The sequence below is a fragment of the Plecotus auritus genome (genome assembly GCF_963455305.1).
Source record: "Plecotus auritus genome assembly, chromosome: 9".
Taxonomy (NCBI): Eukaryota; Metazoa; Chordata; class Mammalia; order Chiroptera; family Vespertilionidae; genus Plecotus; species Plecotus auritus.
Window position 1 is genome coordinate 112,045,390 of NC_137783.1, and position 13,750 is coordinate 112,059,139.

A 13,750-nucleotide genomic window follows, 5' to 3' on the forward strand; every position below is an offset into this window, starting at 1 on the left:
TTCTCCAGAGAAGATATATATATATACAGTCTGTGGGGATATACTGGTAAAAGTGGGGAGTGGCTACTAATGGGTTCAGAGTTCCTTTTGGGAGTCATAAAAATGTGAACTTCTATAGTTGTGGTGTTTACACATCTTTGTGAATATCCTAAGACCATCAAATAGTGTACTTTAAAAGAATGAATTTTACGGGATATGCATAAAAATAATAAACCTAAAGGCAGTAATAGAAGCTCTATTCTCAGATGTTAAAAGGTTAAATGACTTCCCTAAAATCTGATTCATCAAGTGGGAAAGCCAGGACTCCAACTCAGGGCTTCTGGCTCCACGCCAACTAGTCTACCTTTTTTTCACCCTAATTTAAGGTAAGGTTCCTTCAGCCCTTATGGCTTTTTGCTAATAGCTGGTCTTTAACTATTCTTCCTCACAGACCTTTATCCAACTCAAACTCTCAGCCAAACAGGAGGGGGAGAGCAAAGGCAGGGCGGAGAGAACCCCACCAACTGCAGGCCCAAACTAGCAGTGTCCAGGAGAGTGGAGAGTGCCCCATTTGTGCAGGTAAGCTGCTTGGGCACAGGCGGTTGTTGTGGGACTGCGAGGCATCCCCTGAGGGCGGAATGGACCTGGGAATGCTGCCAGGAAACATTTGAACTTGGACTCCTAGCCTCTGTCTGCTGTGCAGTTACATGCAAGTCTTTATTGGGCACCTGCTCACGTTGTGTTGGCCAAGCTGCAGAAGGGACAGGGGCCATGTCCTCAAGGAGAAACGTGGAACAAAACAATATAAAACACGATCAGATTTTTTTCTCATTCTAATTGTTTCTGCTCATTAGGAGCCAACAGAAAACTTAAAGATGTCTTTAAAAATAAAGCCAAAAAAATAAAAATAAAACACTATCAGAGAGGCATAGAATATCCTTCATACCTTTTTCCTCTGTGTCCAAAGTCTACTTACTCTCTGAGTCTCTGTTCAAATGTTACTTATTTGCCAAGGCTTCTGTAATCTTCTCTGATCATCTCTTCCAACTGAGCTCCTGCAGCATTCTCCCATCCCCTTGGGCTTAGCACTTCTCGCCTTCTTTGTATCATAGCTACTTGTGTTCATAGCTTAGCTTTACCTCTAACTGCAGTCCATAGGGACGGGCCTGGGTTTAAATGCCTTGGCTCCTAGCGCAATGTCAGGCACGTAGTAGACACTTGATGAATGTTAGGTGGATTCATGACCGGATAGTGTCTCCATGTAAAATATTCAGTTCCTACAAAAACAGCTGCATTTTGACAGGCTGCTTGGGGTGTGCTAGGAGCAGCCCCAATTTGGCTTACCTCTCTCCCTCCCCCTTAGGCTCCTTCAGCGTTGAGATTCTTCCCCAGCACGCTGCCACTTGTGGAGAGACCTCCGCTCCTCACCTAGCCTCTCCCTCCTCATCACCACCTTCATCGCCATCTGTGCTGTGGGTGTCCTCAGAGAGCTCATCACCTGTGTCCTGGATCCAGTGCCCTATCTGCCAGCTGCATTTCTCAGCAGGAGAAGTAGAGGAACATGCCAGCATGTGTGGGGAGTTCCCTCAGGCATGAGCCATGAGGTCCTGTGGTTTTGGCCTCCTTGTCCCCTGTGACTAAAACTGGGGAGTGAATCTCTTGACAACTGAGAAGGGCTGATGAGACCAAGACCAAGCACTCTCTCTGCTCCCCTCCACTCATTCCCTCAGGACTCTGCCTAATGGCACCTCTGAGCCCAGCCTGCCCCCGCTCCCAGTTGTCAAGGCTTCTGTCACCATGGCACCTTATTTTCCCAAGGATGGATTCATCCTTTTCCCCTTTGGAACTTCTGGGCTTTGGGATACAGTCCAGATATCTTCCCCTAGTGAGTGGCGTGCATCCTTGTGCCCATTTTCCTGAAAGGAAAACTGAGGCCCTGTGAAAATAATTACTGCCTAATAAATAAGATCCTGTGGTGTATTGGGAAGGTGATTTTTGAGCATGAGACCAACCTCCAGGATCCCATGAACTTAACTCTGTATGTTTTGTGGGCTCTCTTTCTAGATGTAATTAGGTAATCATGTTGCTGTGTGACTTTAAGCAAGTTCTTTACCTTGGGCCCGGAATTAACCCCCGTAACAGAGATAAACTCCTGTCCTGCTCACAGAGCTATCATAGGATTCAGATGGGTTAATGTCTGAGGAAGGGTTCTGGGCTTGGCTATGGAACCTTGGGCAAACCCTTGTCCCCACCTGTACAATGAGGCAGTTGGACCAGAGGGTCTCTAAGGTCCCCTCCAGCTATGACTTTAAATTCTATTCCCACCTTTTTTGAGCAACTATGTCCTCTCACTCCTTTCCCAGAAGAAAGGAGTACTATCATCAGTTATCCTGGTCTCCAAGTTACAGGGCTGAGGGCCAGCAGCTGGTCCTGGCAGAGGGAGGGCCTGGGGCCGCGTTTCGAATCAACAGGAAAGAGGCAGCTGGACAGTCAGGGGAGCAGACAGAACAGGAGTTGTCAGCTTCCTGCACTGTGTGCTCTAGCCACCTGAGTCAACTCCTGTAAGGGAGTTCCAACCATGGAGCGAGACTTGCCCAGGCCAATGGAACTATAGAGCTGTATACTCATTCTTCACATCTTCCCTTCCACCTGGTTGATTCCCAGGGATCCTTCAGCGCTTAGCTTGAATGCTTTTCAAAAAACCTCTCCTCAACTCCCAGACTAAGTCATAACATCTCGTGCTGCTTCTTCATAGCACTTGCCACAATTAAAAAATGTTGCTATAGCCCTAGCCAGTTTGGCTCAGTGGAGAGAGCGTCGGCCCCCAGACTGAAGGGTCCCGAGTGCAATTCTGGTCAAGGGCACATACCTTAGTTGCAGGCTCAATCCCTGGCCCTGGTCCGGCACGTGCAGTAGGCAAACAATCAATGTTTCTCTGTCCCTCCCCCTCCCTTCCACTCTCTCTAAAAGTCAATAGGAAAATATCCTAGGGTGAGGATTAACAAAATAAATAAATAATGAAAGAGATCTTTTTTAAATGGTGCTATAATTAGTGTCCATCTCACACCCTATTCCCACCCTAGAACATAAGATTCTGGAAAACAGGGACCATGTTTGTCTTGTTCATGGCTGTACCCTTAGCATCTATGGCACTGCTATGTGCTCAGTTAATATTGATTGAGAGTGAAGCTGGAGCTCAGAAATGGCAAGTGTCTGTATGAGCCAGGGTGTTCCAGGGCTTCGTGGAAGCAGAACGCCTTTGGTTGGGTCCGAAAGCGGGAGAAGGAGAGTGTCTGGGTGGCACTCAGGCTCATCTCCCACCCCTCACATCCTACCCTTCGTCCCAACATGCCAGTTTCTTTTTTTTTTAATATATTTTATTGATATTTTACAGAGAGGAAGGGAGAGGGATAGAGAGCTAGAAACATTGATGAGAGAGAAACATCGATCAGCTGCCTCCTGCACACCTCCCACTGGGGATGTGCCCGCAACCAAGGTACGTGCCCTTGACCGGAATCGAACCCGGGACCCTTCAGTCCACAGGCCGACGCTCTATCCACTGAGCCAAACCGGTTTTGGCTCAACATGCCAGTTTCAACGGGACATTCCAGTGTCTGTTCCGGACCATGTTTGGCATGGAGGAGCACAGTGTGGTGGACATGCCTCAGTTTTGGTGCCTGAATTTGTGGGCTGGGCTCTCTATGGCATCTTTACTATCGTCATGGTCATTGTGCTGCTCAACATGCTCATTGCCATGATCACCCACTCCTTCCAGGAGATTGAGGGACGTGAACTGAGGCCAGCCTCGGCCAGGGAGAAGGGAGAAAGGGGTAGAGGGGAATAGGATACAAGCAGTGGAGACACTTGGGTTCCTGTCTGCCTCCACGATTGTCTTGTTTTGTGACTGGAGACAAGTTTTCCTCTCGGCCTCATTTTCCTCATCTGTAAAATGAGGGTCCTAGTAATGCTGTTAGGTGACAAGACTAGTGCTCTTTCCACTCTATGGTTGGGAGGAAAGGTGCATTTCAGAAAAGTAGATGGGAACATGAAAAGGGAAAGGGAAGGAAGTGAGTAGGTTAGGGTTAGTGGCTGGAAAAATGCCTGGGCGGGAATTGAATGTCAGAAGAATAAAAATAATGGGGAGGAAGGAGGAGAGCGGGACACAGGCAGGGGAAATGGGGGTGATGGACCAGAATGGAGATAAAAATGGGAGAAGATGCCCTGGCTGGTGTGGCTCGGTTGGTTGGAGATCATCCCATGAACCAAACGGTTGCCATTCCTGGTGAGGGCACATGCCCGGGTTGCAGGCTCGATCCCCTATAGAGGCTGTCAGGAGGCAGCTGATCTATGTTCCACTCTCATAGATGTTTCTCTCTCTACCTCTCTCTTCCTCTCTCTCTAAAAATCAATAACATTATTTTTTTAATCCTCACTAGAGGGTTTTTTTTTTCTCTTTCTCCCTCTCCCTTTTTCTCTGAAAATCAATAACAATTTTTTTTAAATCCTCACCAGAGGGTATTTTTTCCACTGATTTTTCAGAGAGAGTGGAGGGAAGGGAAGGAGGATGGGGAGGAAGAGGGAGAGAGTTTGAGAAACATCAATGTGAGAGAGACACATCAGTCGGGATCAAACCTGCAACTGAGGCATATGCCCTTGACTGGGAACTAAACCCAAGACCCCCTGATCCATGGGCTGATGCTCCAACCACTGAGCAAAGTGGCCAGGACTCAATCACACTATTTTTTTTTTAATGGAGAAAAGAAAGTGGTTGGCACCTTGAGCAGAAGAGAAGAGATGTGAGGATGGGGGAAATGAGGCAGACTCAGTGGGCAGGAAGACTGGGTATCAAAGTGGTCCTTACAGAGCCCCTACCTCCTGGGCCACAGGATGATGCTGATGTGGAATGGAAGTTTGCTCGCTCCGAGCTCTACCTGTTCTGCTTCCAAGAGGACCTGACCCTGCCTGTGCCCTTCAACATCCTGCCCTCCCCCAAGGCCGTTTTCTACCTTCTCAGGAATGACCTCAGAGCTCTCACTTCCAACCCCAGCACCATCACCCCACCTCCTGCCCCCACTTCCCTAAACCCTGTCTTCTGAATAACCTCTCCCTGCCACCTAAATTAGGAGAATTTTCTGGTTTATTTGCTGTTGCTGCTCCTGCTGCAAATCCAAGAAGCCACAGTATCCCGCAACCCCCACCTTTGTGAGTACCTCATCGGTGAGTCCTCCACATCAGACCTGACTTCACCTGTACTGTCTCTTCCATCCATTTGTCTGCACAGCCTGGCTTGTCTGTCTTTGCAGGTGTGTTCCCGGAAAGCCTGTTCCTAATTCCTGCTCTCACACATGGCATGTCTTTCCCTTTTCCTGGCTCTGGCCATTTCTTAAATTTCCAACCCTATCATCCAGCTTAAACAGAAGTCCATACCCCTCCCATCCCAAGCCACCAGCACCCTATGAGCTCCAGACAAATCTTTTTGCCGTAAACTGGGCCAAAAAACAAAAACAAAAACATGTTAAGAAGCTGAGGGGAAAATGCCCCACAAACTGGGAATTAGAAGGCTGACAGAGCCTAAGAGAGGAGGCCAGACCTCCAAGGGGCTCACACACCTCTCTTATCTGCTCTCCAACTCAGTTTGGCTTGGCATGGGAGTCCCTACCTAATATATTTATTTTTATTAATTGCTTTCTTTTAGAGAAAGAGAGAGAGAGGCTTGTTATTCCATTTATTCATGCATTCATTGGTTGATTCTTATATGTGCCCTAACCGGGAATTGAACCTGGAACCTTGGCGTATCCGGACAACATCCCAACCAACTGAGCTGCCCCATATGCCAGAGGAGCCCCTTCCTAATTTAGACCGGTATTACTGCCAGGTCTAGCTACTCCCCTTAAAACGTGTTACCTGTGGATCTCTCTTAAGCAAGGGACTCCAGGCCAGCACTACAGGGTAACAGGCCAACTCTGGAGCTCTGAGGTCCCTGGATCCCCAGGTGAGGAAGGCCTTCCCTTAACTGGTTGATCAATAGTTTGTTCAACAAACATTTACTAAGCACCTGTACTGGAAACAAATGTATGCATACTGGTGCCGACAGTCTAGACCAGCCGTGGGCAAACTACGGCCCGCGGGCCGGATCCATCCCGTTCGGCTGTTCTATCCGGCCGCGGAGCTGAAAGAGCAGAGGGTTCTCTTGCTCTCCCCTCCACTCCTTCACCAGCAGCAGTGTTAACATGGCAACGTCAGGAAACACGGCCGCAGCTCCTTCTTCTGAGTGGGCGGATTTATATCCGCCCATTCAGTAGAAGGAACAACCTCTCAATCTTCCAGAGGCTCCTTGTAATGCCCGCTCCTGACATCACCCTGGGAATGCGTAGACATGTTATCGTGGTGATGTAGGGAGACACGCCCCTGGAGAGCACAGTATCAGAGCCTTTCTGAGGTAAGATTAAGAGCTCTACTCAAACACAATTTTTTCCTGTTCCCACATTCTGTACATCACAATGACTTGTTAATAAAACAACAAAGACTTTCAGCTTTTAGGGCTTGTATCCACTGCAGTTTTTTTTCCCACTGCGGACGCGTGCAGCAGGGAAAAAGACACACAGAGGACATGTCACACTAGCCATGCTGCGGCTGCATTTTTTTGCTGATACGGATGCGGTATCAGTAACGCTACCGTGGCCACTAACCGCATGTGTTAGCGGCAAAACAAATGCATTTTGCGCTGCGTTTGCTTCTCCCCCTTGCGCCTGTAAAAATGCGTGCTACAGGGCATTTGTGTTAACATGCACCACTGCACATTAGCATCAACGCAAACATGATGGAAACCTGTGTACCCTGCATTAACCCTAGCTGCGCTGCATTGCAGTACTGCACCACACTGCAACGGCAGCACGGCTAGTGTGAACGAACCCTAATTCAGTGGGTTGAACAAAAAGATTGTATAGAAATGTGATGAACTAAAGATTTTATTACAAAATCACTTAATTTCAGGGTTTCAGAAGTAATTGGACAAATGAAAAACTAAAAATCAAATGTTCATATCTAATACTTGGATGAAACCCTTTCCTGGTAATGACAGCCTGAAGTCTTGTACTTATGGACATCACCAGATGCTGGGTTTTCTCCTTTGTAATGCTCTGCCAGGCTGACACAGTAGGGGTATATATATAAATATCCTGCCATTTCCAGCTTTTAATAAGAAAAACTGTTGTAATGGGCATTTAAAAGTGGCACTTGGTTGTTTTTATAGTCCAGTGGATGCAATCTGACATTGATAATGGGCTCTTTCACACTATGTGCACTGCGGCTGTTTTTTGCCAGTAACGGAAGTGCTGGTGGTAACTACTGGTTACCCATGTTTTGCACTGCCCTAGCACCTCCCATACAAGTGTGTCTGGAAGACACAGCAATGTGCAGCTATGTGTGTTACCATAAACAAAGGGCCTGTGTGAAAGATACACAGGTTTCCTATGGAGGAAAGGGGTTGTTCTCTATGGTCAGGGTGTGCCTCTGTCCCATGTCTGAACTTTTTCAGATGATTTAGTTATATATATATATTTTTAGTAGACCAAAAATGTTATTGTAGAGCAAATTTAATCACTTGTTTTTATACTTTACTGTCTTATTTTAGTAAAGAATTTAATAAGAGAACGGTACTGTTGGTTTTAGCCCAATATTAAACATGAGTGGACCAAAGAAAAGGAAAGTGGACAGTGAATGCCGAGTGTTTAAGAGGGAGTGGACAACAAAATATTTTTTCACCGAAGTCCAATCAATGCCGGTATGTCTGATATGCCAGGAAACACTTGCAGTCTTCAAAGAGTACAATCTCAGCCGTCACTTTGCCACAAAGCATGGCAACTATGCTAGCAAGCAGTCACCTCAAGAATGGGAGGCTACTGCAGAGGTTGATGGCTAAATTATAGGTTCAGCAAAATGTCTTTCACAGACAAACTGCAATTCAAGAGACAACTACCAAAGCAAGTTTTATGCTATCATTCAAATTAGCAAAAGCTAGCAAACCTCTCTCTGAAGGTGAGTTTTTGAAAGAATGTATGATAGAGACAGCAGGTCTCTTGTGTCCAGAGAGCAAAGGCAAGTTTGAAAAACTCAGCTTATCGCGCAGGACAGTGACTCATCGAGTGGAACTGATTGATGAAGACTTGGCCAGCAAGTTAAATAGTAAGACAGAGTTAAGTTTTATTCACTAGCATTGGATGAAAGTAATGACGTAAAGAACACTGCTCGGCTCTTAATTTTTATCCGAGGGATTAGTGACAATTTTGAAATTACGGAGGAGTTTTTAGCCATGGAGCCACTGAAAGGAAAAACACGGGGAGAGGACTTGTATAACCGGTGTCTACTGTCATCGAGAAAATGAAGCTACCATGGAGTAAACTTGCTAATGTCACGACAGATGGATCTCCAAATTTAACTGGAAAAAATGTTGGACTGCTAAAAAGAATTCAGGATAAAGTGAAAGAGGAGAACCCTAACCAAGATGTTACTTTTCTTCACTGTATTATTCACTAGGAATCATTGTGCAAGTCTATATTACAACTTAATCATGTTGTTAATCCAGTCGTAAAGCTTGTTAATTTCATTCGAGCAAAGGGACTTCAGCACCGTCAGTTTATTAAGTTTCTGGAGGAAACTGATGCGGATCACCATGACTTACTTTACCACTCTCGTGTCCACTGGTTGAGTTTGGGCAAAGTTTTCCAACGAGTGTGGGAGCTCAAAGAAGAGATTGTTGCATTTTTTAAATTAAAGGGGAAGTCTGACGAATTTACTGAGCTGAGTGACAAGAATTGGCTGTGTGACTTTGCATTTGCTGTAGATATATTTTCACATTTGAATGAGCTAAATGTGAAGCTACAGGGAAAAGATCAGTATGTACATGACATGTACACTAATGTGAAAGCCTTTAAATCGAAGCTGATTTTCTTTTCCAGACAAATTTCAGACAAAGTCTTCACTCATTTTGCCACACTAGCCACACAGAAAGAGACCATCCAAAACGTGAAGAAATACAGCAAATCACTGGATGACCTGCATGCAGAATTCTGTCATCGGTTTTCTGATGTTGAAAAAATTGACCAGTCACTTCAACTGGTGGCCTGTCCTTTGTCACAAAACCCTGAAACAGCACCAGAAGAGGTGCAACTGGAACTCATCGATCTTCAGTCTGACTTTGTCCTAAAGGAGAAATTCAGCTCTCTTGAACTAAGAGACTTTTATGCTCCACTTAATGAAGCCACTTTTCCAAACATCCGGAGGATGGCACAGAAGATACTGGTGCTGTTTGGGTCAACCTATGTTTGTGAGCAGACATTTAGCATCATGAACATCAACAAAGCCCCTCACAGATCCAGCTTAACTGACGAACACCTCAGATCTATCCTGAGAATAGCCACAACAAAACTAACTCCAGACTTTGATGCATGAGCTAAAAAAGGAGACCAACAACACTGTTCCCACTGAAGTTGATGTTTTAAAGACCAAAAACCTTTCAACCCAGTCTACATTGCCATCTACATCTACGTCCCGGGCATAATTTGGAAGTTGCACTAAAGAAAATGTTTAATTTACTGTTTACACATTTTGTTCTTTTCTGTTCGTTTTAGTTTTAAATTATTTTATTATATTTAAGTTTAATTTGAAAGGCTTTTGTACCTTTCCTTTGTTAGGCAATTTTATTTTGCCTTTGCCATCTTCAATATAAGGTATGTTATTGTGCTATGATTCCTCCATTTTTTGAAGTTTCAAATTATAATAATTAGTGTTTACATTCTTCTTGTTAAAATGTTTGAAATGGCCGAAACCGGTTTGGCTCAGTGGATAGAGCGTCGGCCTGCAGACTGAAAGGTCCCAGGTTCGATTCCGGTCAAGGGCATGTACCTTGGTTGCGGGCACGTCCCCAGTAGGGCGTGTGCAGGAGGCAGCTGATCGATGTTTCTCTCTCATCGATGTTTCTAACTCTCTATCCCTCTCCCTTCCTCTCTGTAAAAAATCAATAAAATATATTTAAAAAAAAAATGTTTGAAATGAATAAAACTATTGAAATTAAAAAAAAAAAGACCGTACCCTTTTATGTAATGATGTTTACTTTGAATCTATATTAGTTCACACAAACACTCCATCCGTGCTTTTGTCCCGGCCCTCCGGTCCAGTGTAAGAACCCATTGTGGCCTCAAGTCAAAAAGCTTGCCCCCCCTGGCCTAGAGTAGCAGAAGGAAACAAACTGTAATTGTACAGGATGCCCAACAGCCTATGATGGAAGGAAGCACAGGGGGCAGTTAGAGCTCAGAGAGGGCCCAGCCCCAGCCTCAGAATCAGGTTGCTTCCTAGAGACCTGGAGGGCAGAACAGAATCCTGAAGGATGAACAGGAGGTTGATGGGACAATATGGAGGAGAGGGAGTTCTAGGCACAGGAAACAGCATGTACAAAAGCTTGGAGAAAACTCGACACTTATGAGAAACTAAATGCCTAAGGTTCCCAGTTCCCACCACATCCTGACTCCAGGCTCCCCGGCACCGACACCTCGGCCACCCTCCTGGAGCGCTGATCCAAATTCTGGAAGTATCACCCTATCCCCCTGGCACTTCCTGGGCCTGTCCAGGCTGCTTGATGCATATTTGCAGACCACAGGTCAGGGCTGCTTCCACCCGAAGGTGATACTCGGCTTCTTCACCTGAGGTCGGATTCAGCTCTTTGGGCCTGTCTTCAGCCCTGGTTGGGCAGAGTCACTGTGTCCTGCAGGGTCCCCCCATAGCAGCCAGCTGGGGATCTCCCCATTCCTCCACTGAGGTCCCACCCTTCTTCCAGCTACCCCACCTCCTGGCCTGCTCTCTGATGACCCATCCAGCTTTCCCCTCCCACTTGGTGGTCAGTGTGCTCCCACGCTGGAGCGCCACTCAGTCAGAAGCTGGGCTCGTGGCTGGCAAGCACAGCGGCGGTGGCAGGAGCCTCTCCTGCCTCCACAGCAGCGCTAAGGAACGAGCAGACGGGAGGTTAGGAGTGAGGGGTCCCGGATTGTGAGAGGGCGCAGGCCAGGCTGAGGGCCCCCCGCCCAGTGCACGAATTTTGTGCACTGGGCCTCTAGTATTAATAAAATGCTCTGCTTTTTTTATATCATAAAAGTAAATATGAAACTATAAAATATTCAGAGAGGATAAAACTAGATAAATAAAAATAATTATTTCCCAAATATTTAGAGGGCCCCTACTCTATGTCCCTCCTCCTGGGAAGGAGGCATTATTACCATCTCCACTTCAAATTCAGATGCTCAGGCCTGAAGAAGTTGAGGAAGTTGCCCGAGGCACATAGCTGCTCAGCGCTGGGATTTCAGCCTGTGTTCTCTGAGTCCAGCACTTTGCCTACTCTCTCTACCTCTGCTCTCTCTCTCGCTCAAGTCTCTGCCTCCCTATGCCCTACTTGCCCTCCTGGTACTATGCTGAGGCCTAAAACCAGACCCAGAAACAATCATTCTAATTTGCATGATGATTTCTATGTTTATACATGAGTAGGTGCCTCCCCAAATCCCCTACAGAGTTTTAACTCAACTCAGGAAAACCAAGGTTGGGAGGTGGCAGGAGAGCTCAACTCTGCCCTGCTCAACATTTGTGTCTCTGCCCACTCCCTGTTCCACCTCCCAACCCTCACCCCACCACCCAACTCCTGGCCTCCATCCTTCTACCTTCTAGGATTGCACCAGGGTCTAGACGTGCGGCCTTAGGGACAGAAAAGACTTGGCCTCCATCCTTCATTGCTTGGGGAAGGAAGCAGTGTCTAGAGAAAAGCTGGCCGGGAGAATCTCCCTCACCCTCCTGTCTTCCCATCCCAGGCCAACCCTGGGGCAGGGGCAGGGCCTGGGGAGGGAGAGCGTGGATCTTCTACCTTTGAGTCATCAAGGCCCTGGTCCAGTGCTACACAGAGACTGCCTGGCGGGAGTTCGAGGTTGGTTGCTCACCTCCGAGCCTCCCTCATTTCTGTTCCTTGCTGGCTGAGATAAATGCACCACACCCAGACTCACACCCCTTATCCATCCTGCAGTCATATGTAGCCCCATTCTACCTGCACTTAGAAGCCTCAGCCTGCACAGTGTGGCCCCTTGCACTCAATTACCCTCTGAACCATTTATTTATTCTTTTCATTTCATTTATGTGTTCACTTATTCTCATCTACTCCCTTAGTTGTTTTACTCATATACTTAGTTCATTAGTCATTCACTTATTCATTCATTCAACCAACATTCATAGCCATGCCCCCTTTGCCCCAGGCCCTGTCTTGGAGGGAGGGGACTGTAGAGCAGGGACACATAGGAAGCTTTCAGTCTGGTGAGGATTATAAACCGTCTTATTAGGCAGAAGGTGCTTCAGTAAAAGAGACACAAACTGCAGTGGGACCCAAAGGAGAGAAAGAGCCTACCATTTGAGAGGCTTGGGCAAGGAAGAGGGGCAGCATACAAGAAGTTGAGAAAGAGGAGGTGGAATTTGAACTGGACCCTGAGGATGGCTACGAGTGGACAGCTGCAGATGGGGAAGAGAGCTGACAGGGCAGATGCACAAATCTCTACCTGTTAAACACTTGCCCATCCTTAGGGCTCTTGATTGCGTCCCTGGCCCACAGACTTTCCTTCTTTGTATCTTCTAAACTCACCACCATCTAGCCCCGCTCATATTTAACTGCCCCAGACTCCACCTACCTACTAGACCCCCTCAGAGAGAAAGAGAGAGGGAGAGAGGAATAGAAACATCAATCTCATTTCTCCCCCAGGACCTCCAAGCATGATGTCCCCTGGGCTTCTGTGGAGGGTAGAAGTGGTACAAGGCAGGTTCATCTTCTGAGGAACCTCCCATCAATACTCCCCCTGCCTCACCTTCCCACAGACCTGGGCCACAGACTGACAGGCTGACCGAGACTGTCTTTTGACTGCAAAGTGAGGTAGCTGGTATGCAGTGGACTCTGGCAGAGGAAGGATCACCCGGGGCCCCTGAGGGTGCCAGCATCCTCAGCTGCTATACCTATCACCCGAGTGTGCAACAGCTTCCAAAACCTGGGGCCTCCCATCCCTGAGACCCCAGAGCTGACAGTGATTGCGGGGACCCAGGTATCTTCAGAAACTGGGCTTCAAGATGCTGGAGGAGGTGGGTCTCCAGCACCTGGCAAGTCTGGTCTCTCCTCCTCAGCTCATGTGCTGGTGCATAAGCAACAAGAGTCAGAGGGGGGTGGGGACCTGCCCAGGAGGGTTCTTGCTGCAGTGGGAGGGCTCCTTCTGTGCCTGACTAGGGCAGCTACATGCTGAGGGTAGGGGTCATCTTGTAGGAGCCTGCACTGCTTTCCTCACCTCGATAAGGTCTCTGTTCAGGATGTCAGATACCTCCAGAGTGTGTGAGAATCACTGTCTCTTCATGTTTTATGACCCCTTCCCTCCCCCAAAACAGACCCTTGTGGGAGCAGGGCAGAGAGAAATGGCTTGCTCTGGGGCCTCAAGTATCTTGGGCTTAGGATCCTACCTTGAGTTCCTTCAGCTCTTTAGTGCAAAGAGTTCTGAACTGCGAGGCAGGGGCCCTGTTTTCAACACTAACTCTCTGACCTTGAGCAAGTCGCTTTCCTCCTTGGCTTTGCCTTTCTCATCTGACGAATGAGCCGAGGAATCCATCTGTCCCCTTCCTGCCTTCAGGATGTGGAGAGGAACCTCGGGCTGTTAAAGCTTCTGGGTTTGCAAGTTATAGTGTGTGACAGGGGTCTGCACAGGGGACCATG

At 47.3% G+C, this 13,750-nt stretch overlaps 1 protein-coding gene and 1 pseudogene across 6 annotated transcripts in view; both read left to right on the plus strand.

Moving 5' to 3' along the window:
- Window positions 1-2,979, plus strand: part of XNDC1N (XRCC1 N-terminal domain containing 1, N-terminal like) — a 29,484-nt gene extending 26,505 nt beyond the window's left edge. For 3 of the 5 annotated variants that reach the window (XM_080642004.1, XM_080642006.1, XM_080642005.1), the window contains exons 8-9: window positions 431-558; window positions 1,343-2,660. In XM_080642004.1, coding sequence (XP_080498130.1) covers window positions 431-558; window positions 1,343-1,575 — 361 coding nt within the window. In that variant the 3' untranslated portion in view covers window positions 1,576-2,660. Of the gene's footprint in view, window positions 1-430; window positions 559-1,342 lie in introns of all 5 variants that reach the window. The other 2 variants (XM_080642003.1, XM_080642002.1) reach the window with 1 other exon arrangement.
- Window positions 1,777-13,289, plus strand: LOC308233643 (short transient receptor potential channel 2 homolog; annotated as a pseudogene). Its single transcript has 8 exons — window positions 1,777-1,864; window positions 2,044-2,053; window positions 2,343-2,540; window positions 3,572-3,763; window positions 4,866-4,993; window positions 5,103-5,181; window positions 11,829-11,945; window positions 12,874-13,289. The product of its transcript is annotated as a short transient receptor potential channel 2 homolog (transcript).
- The last annotated feature ends 461 nt before the right edge of the window (window positions 13,290-13,750 follow it).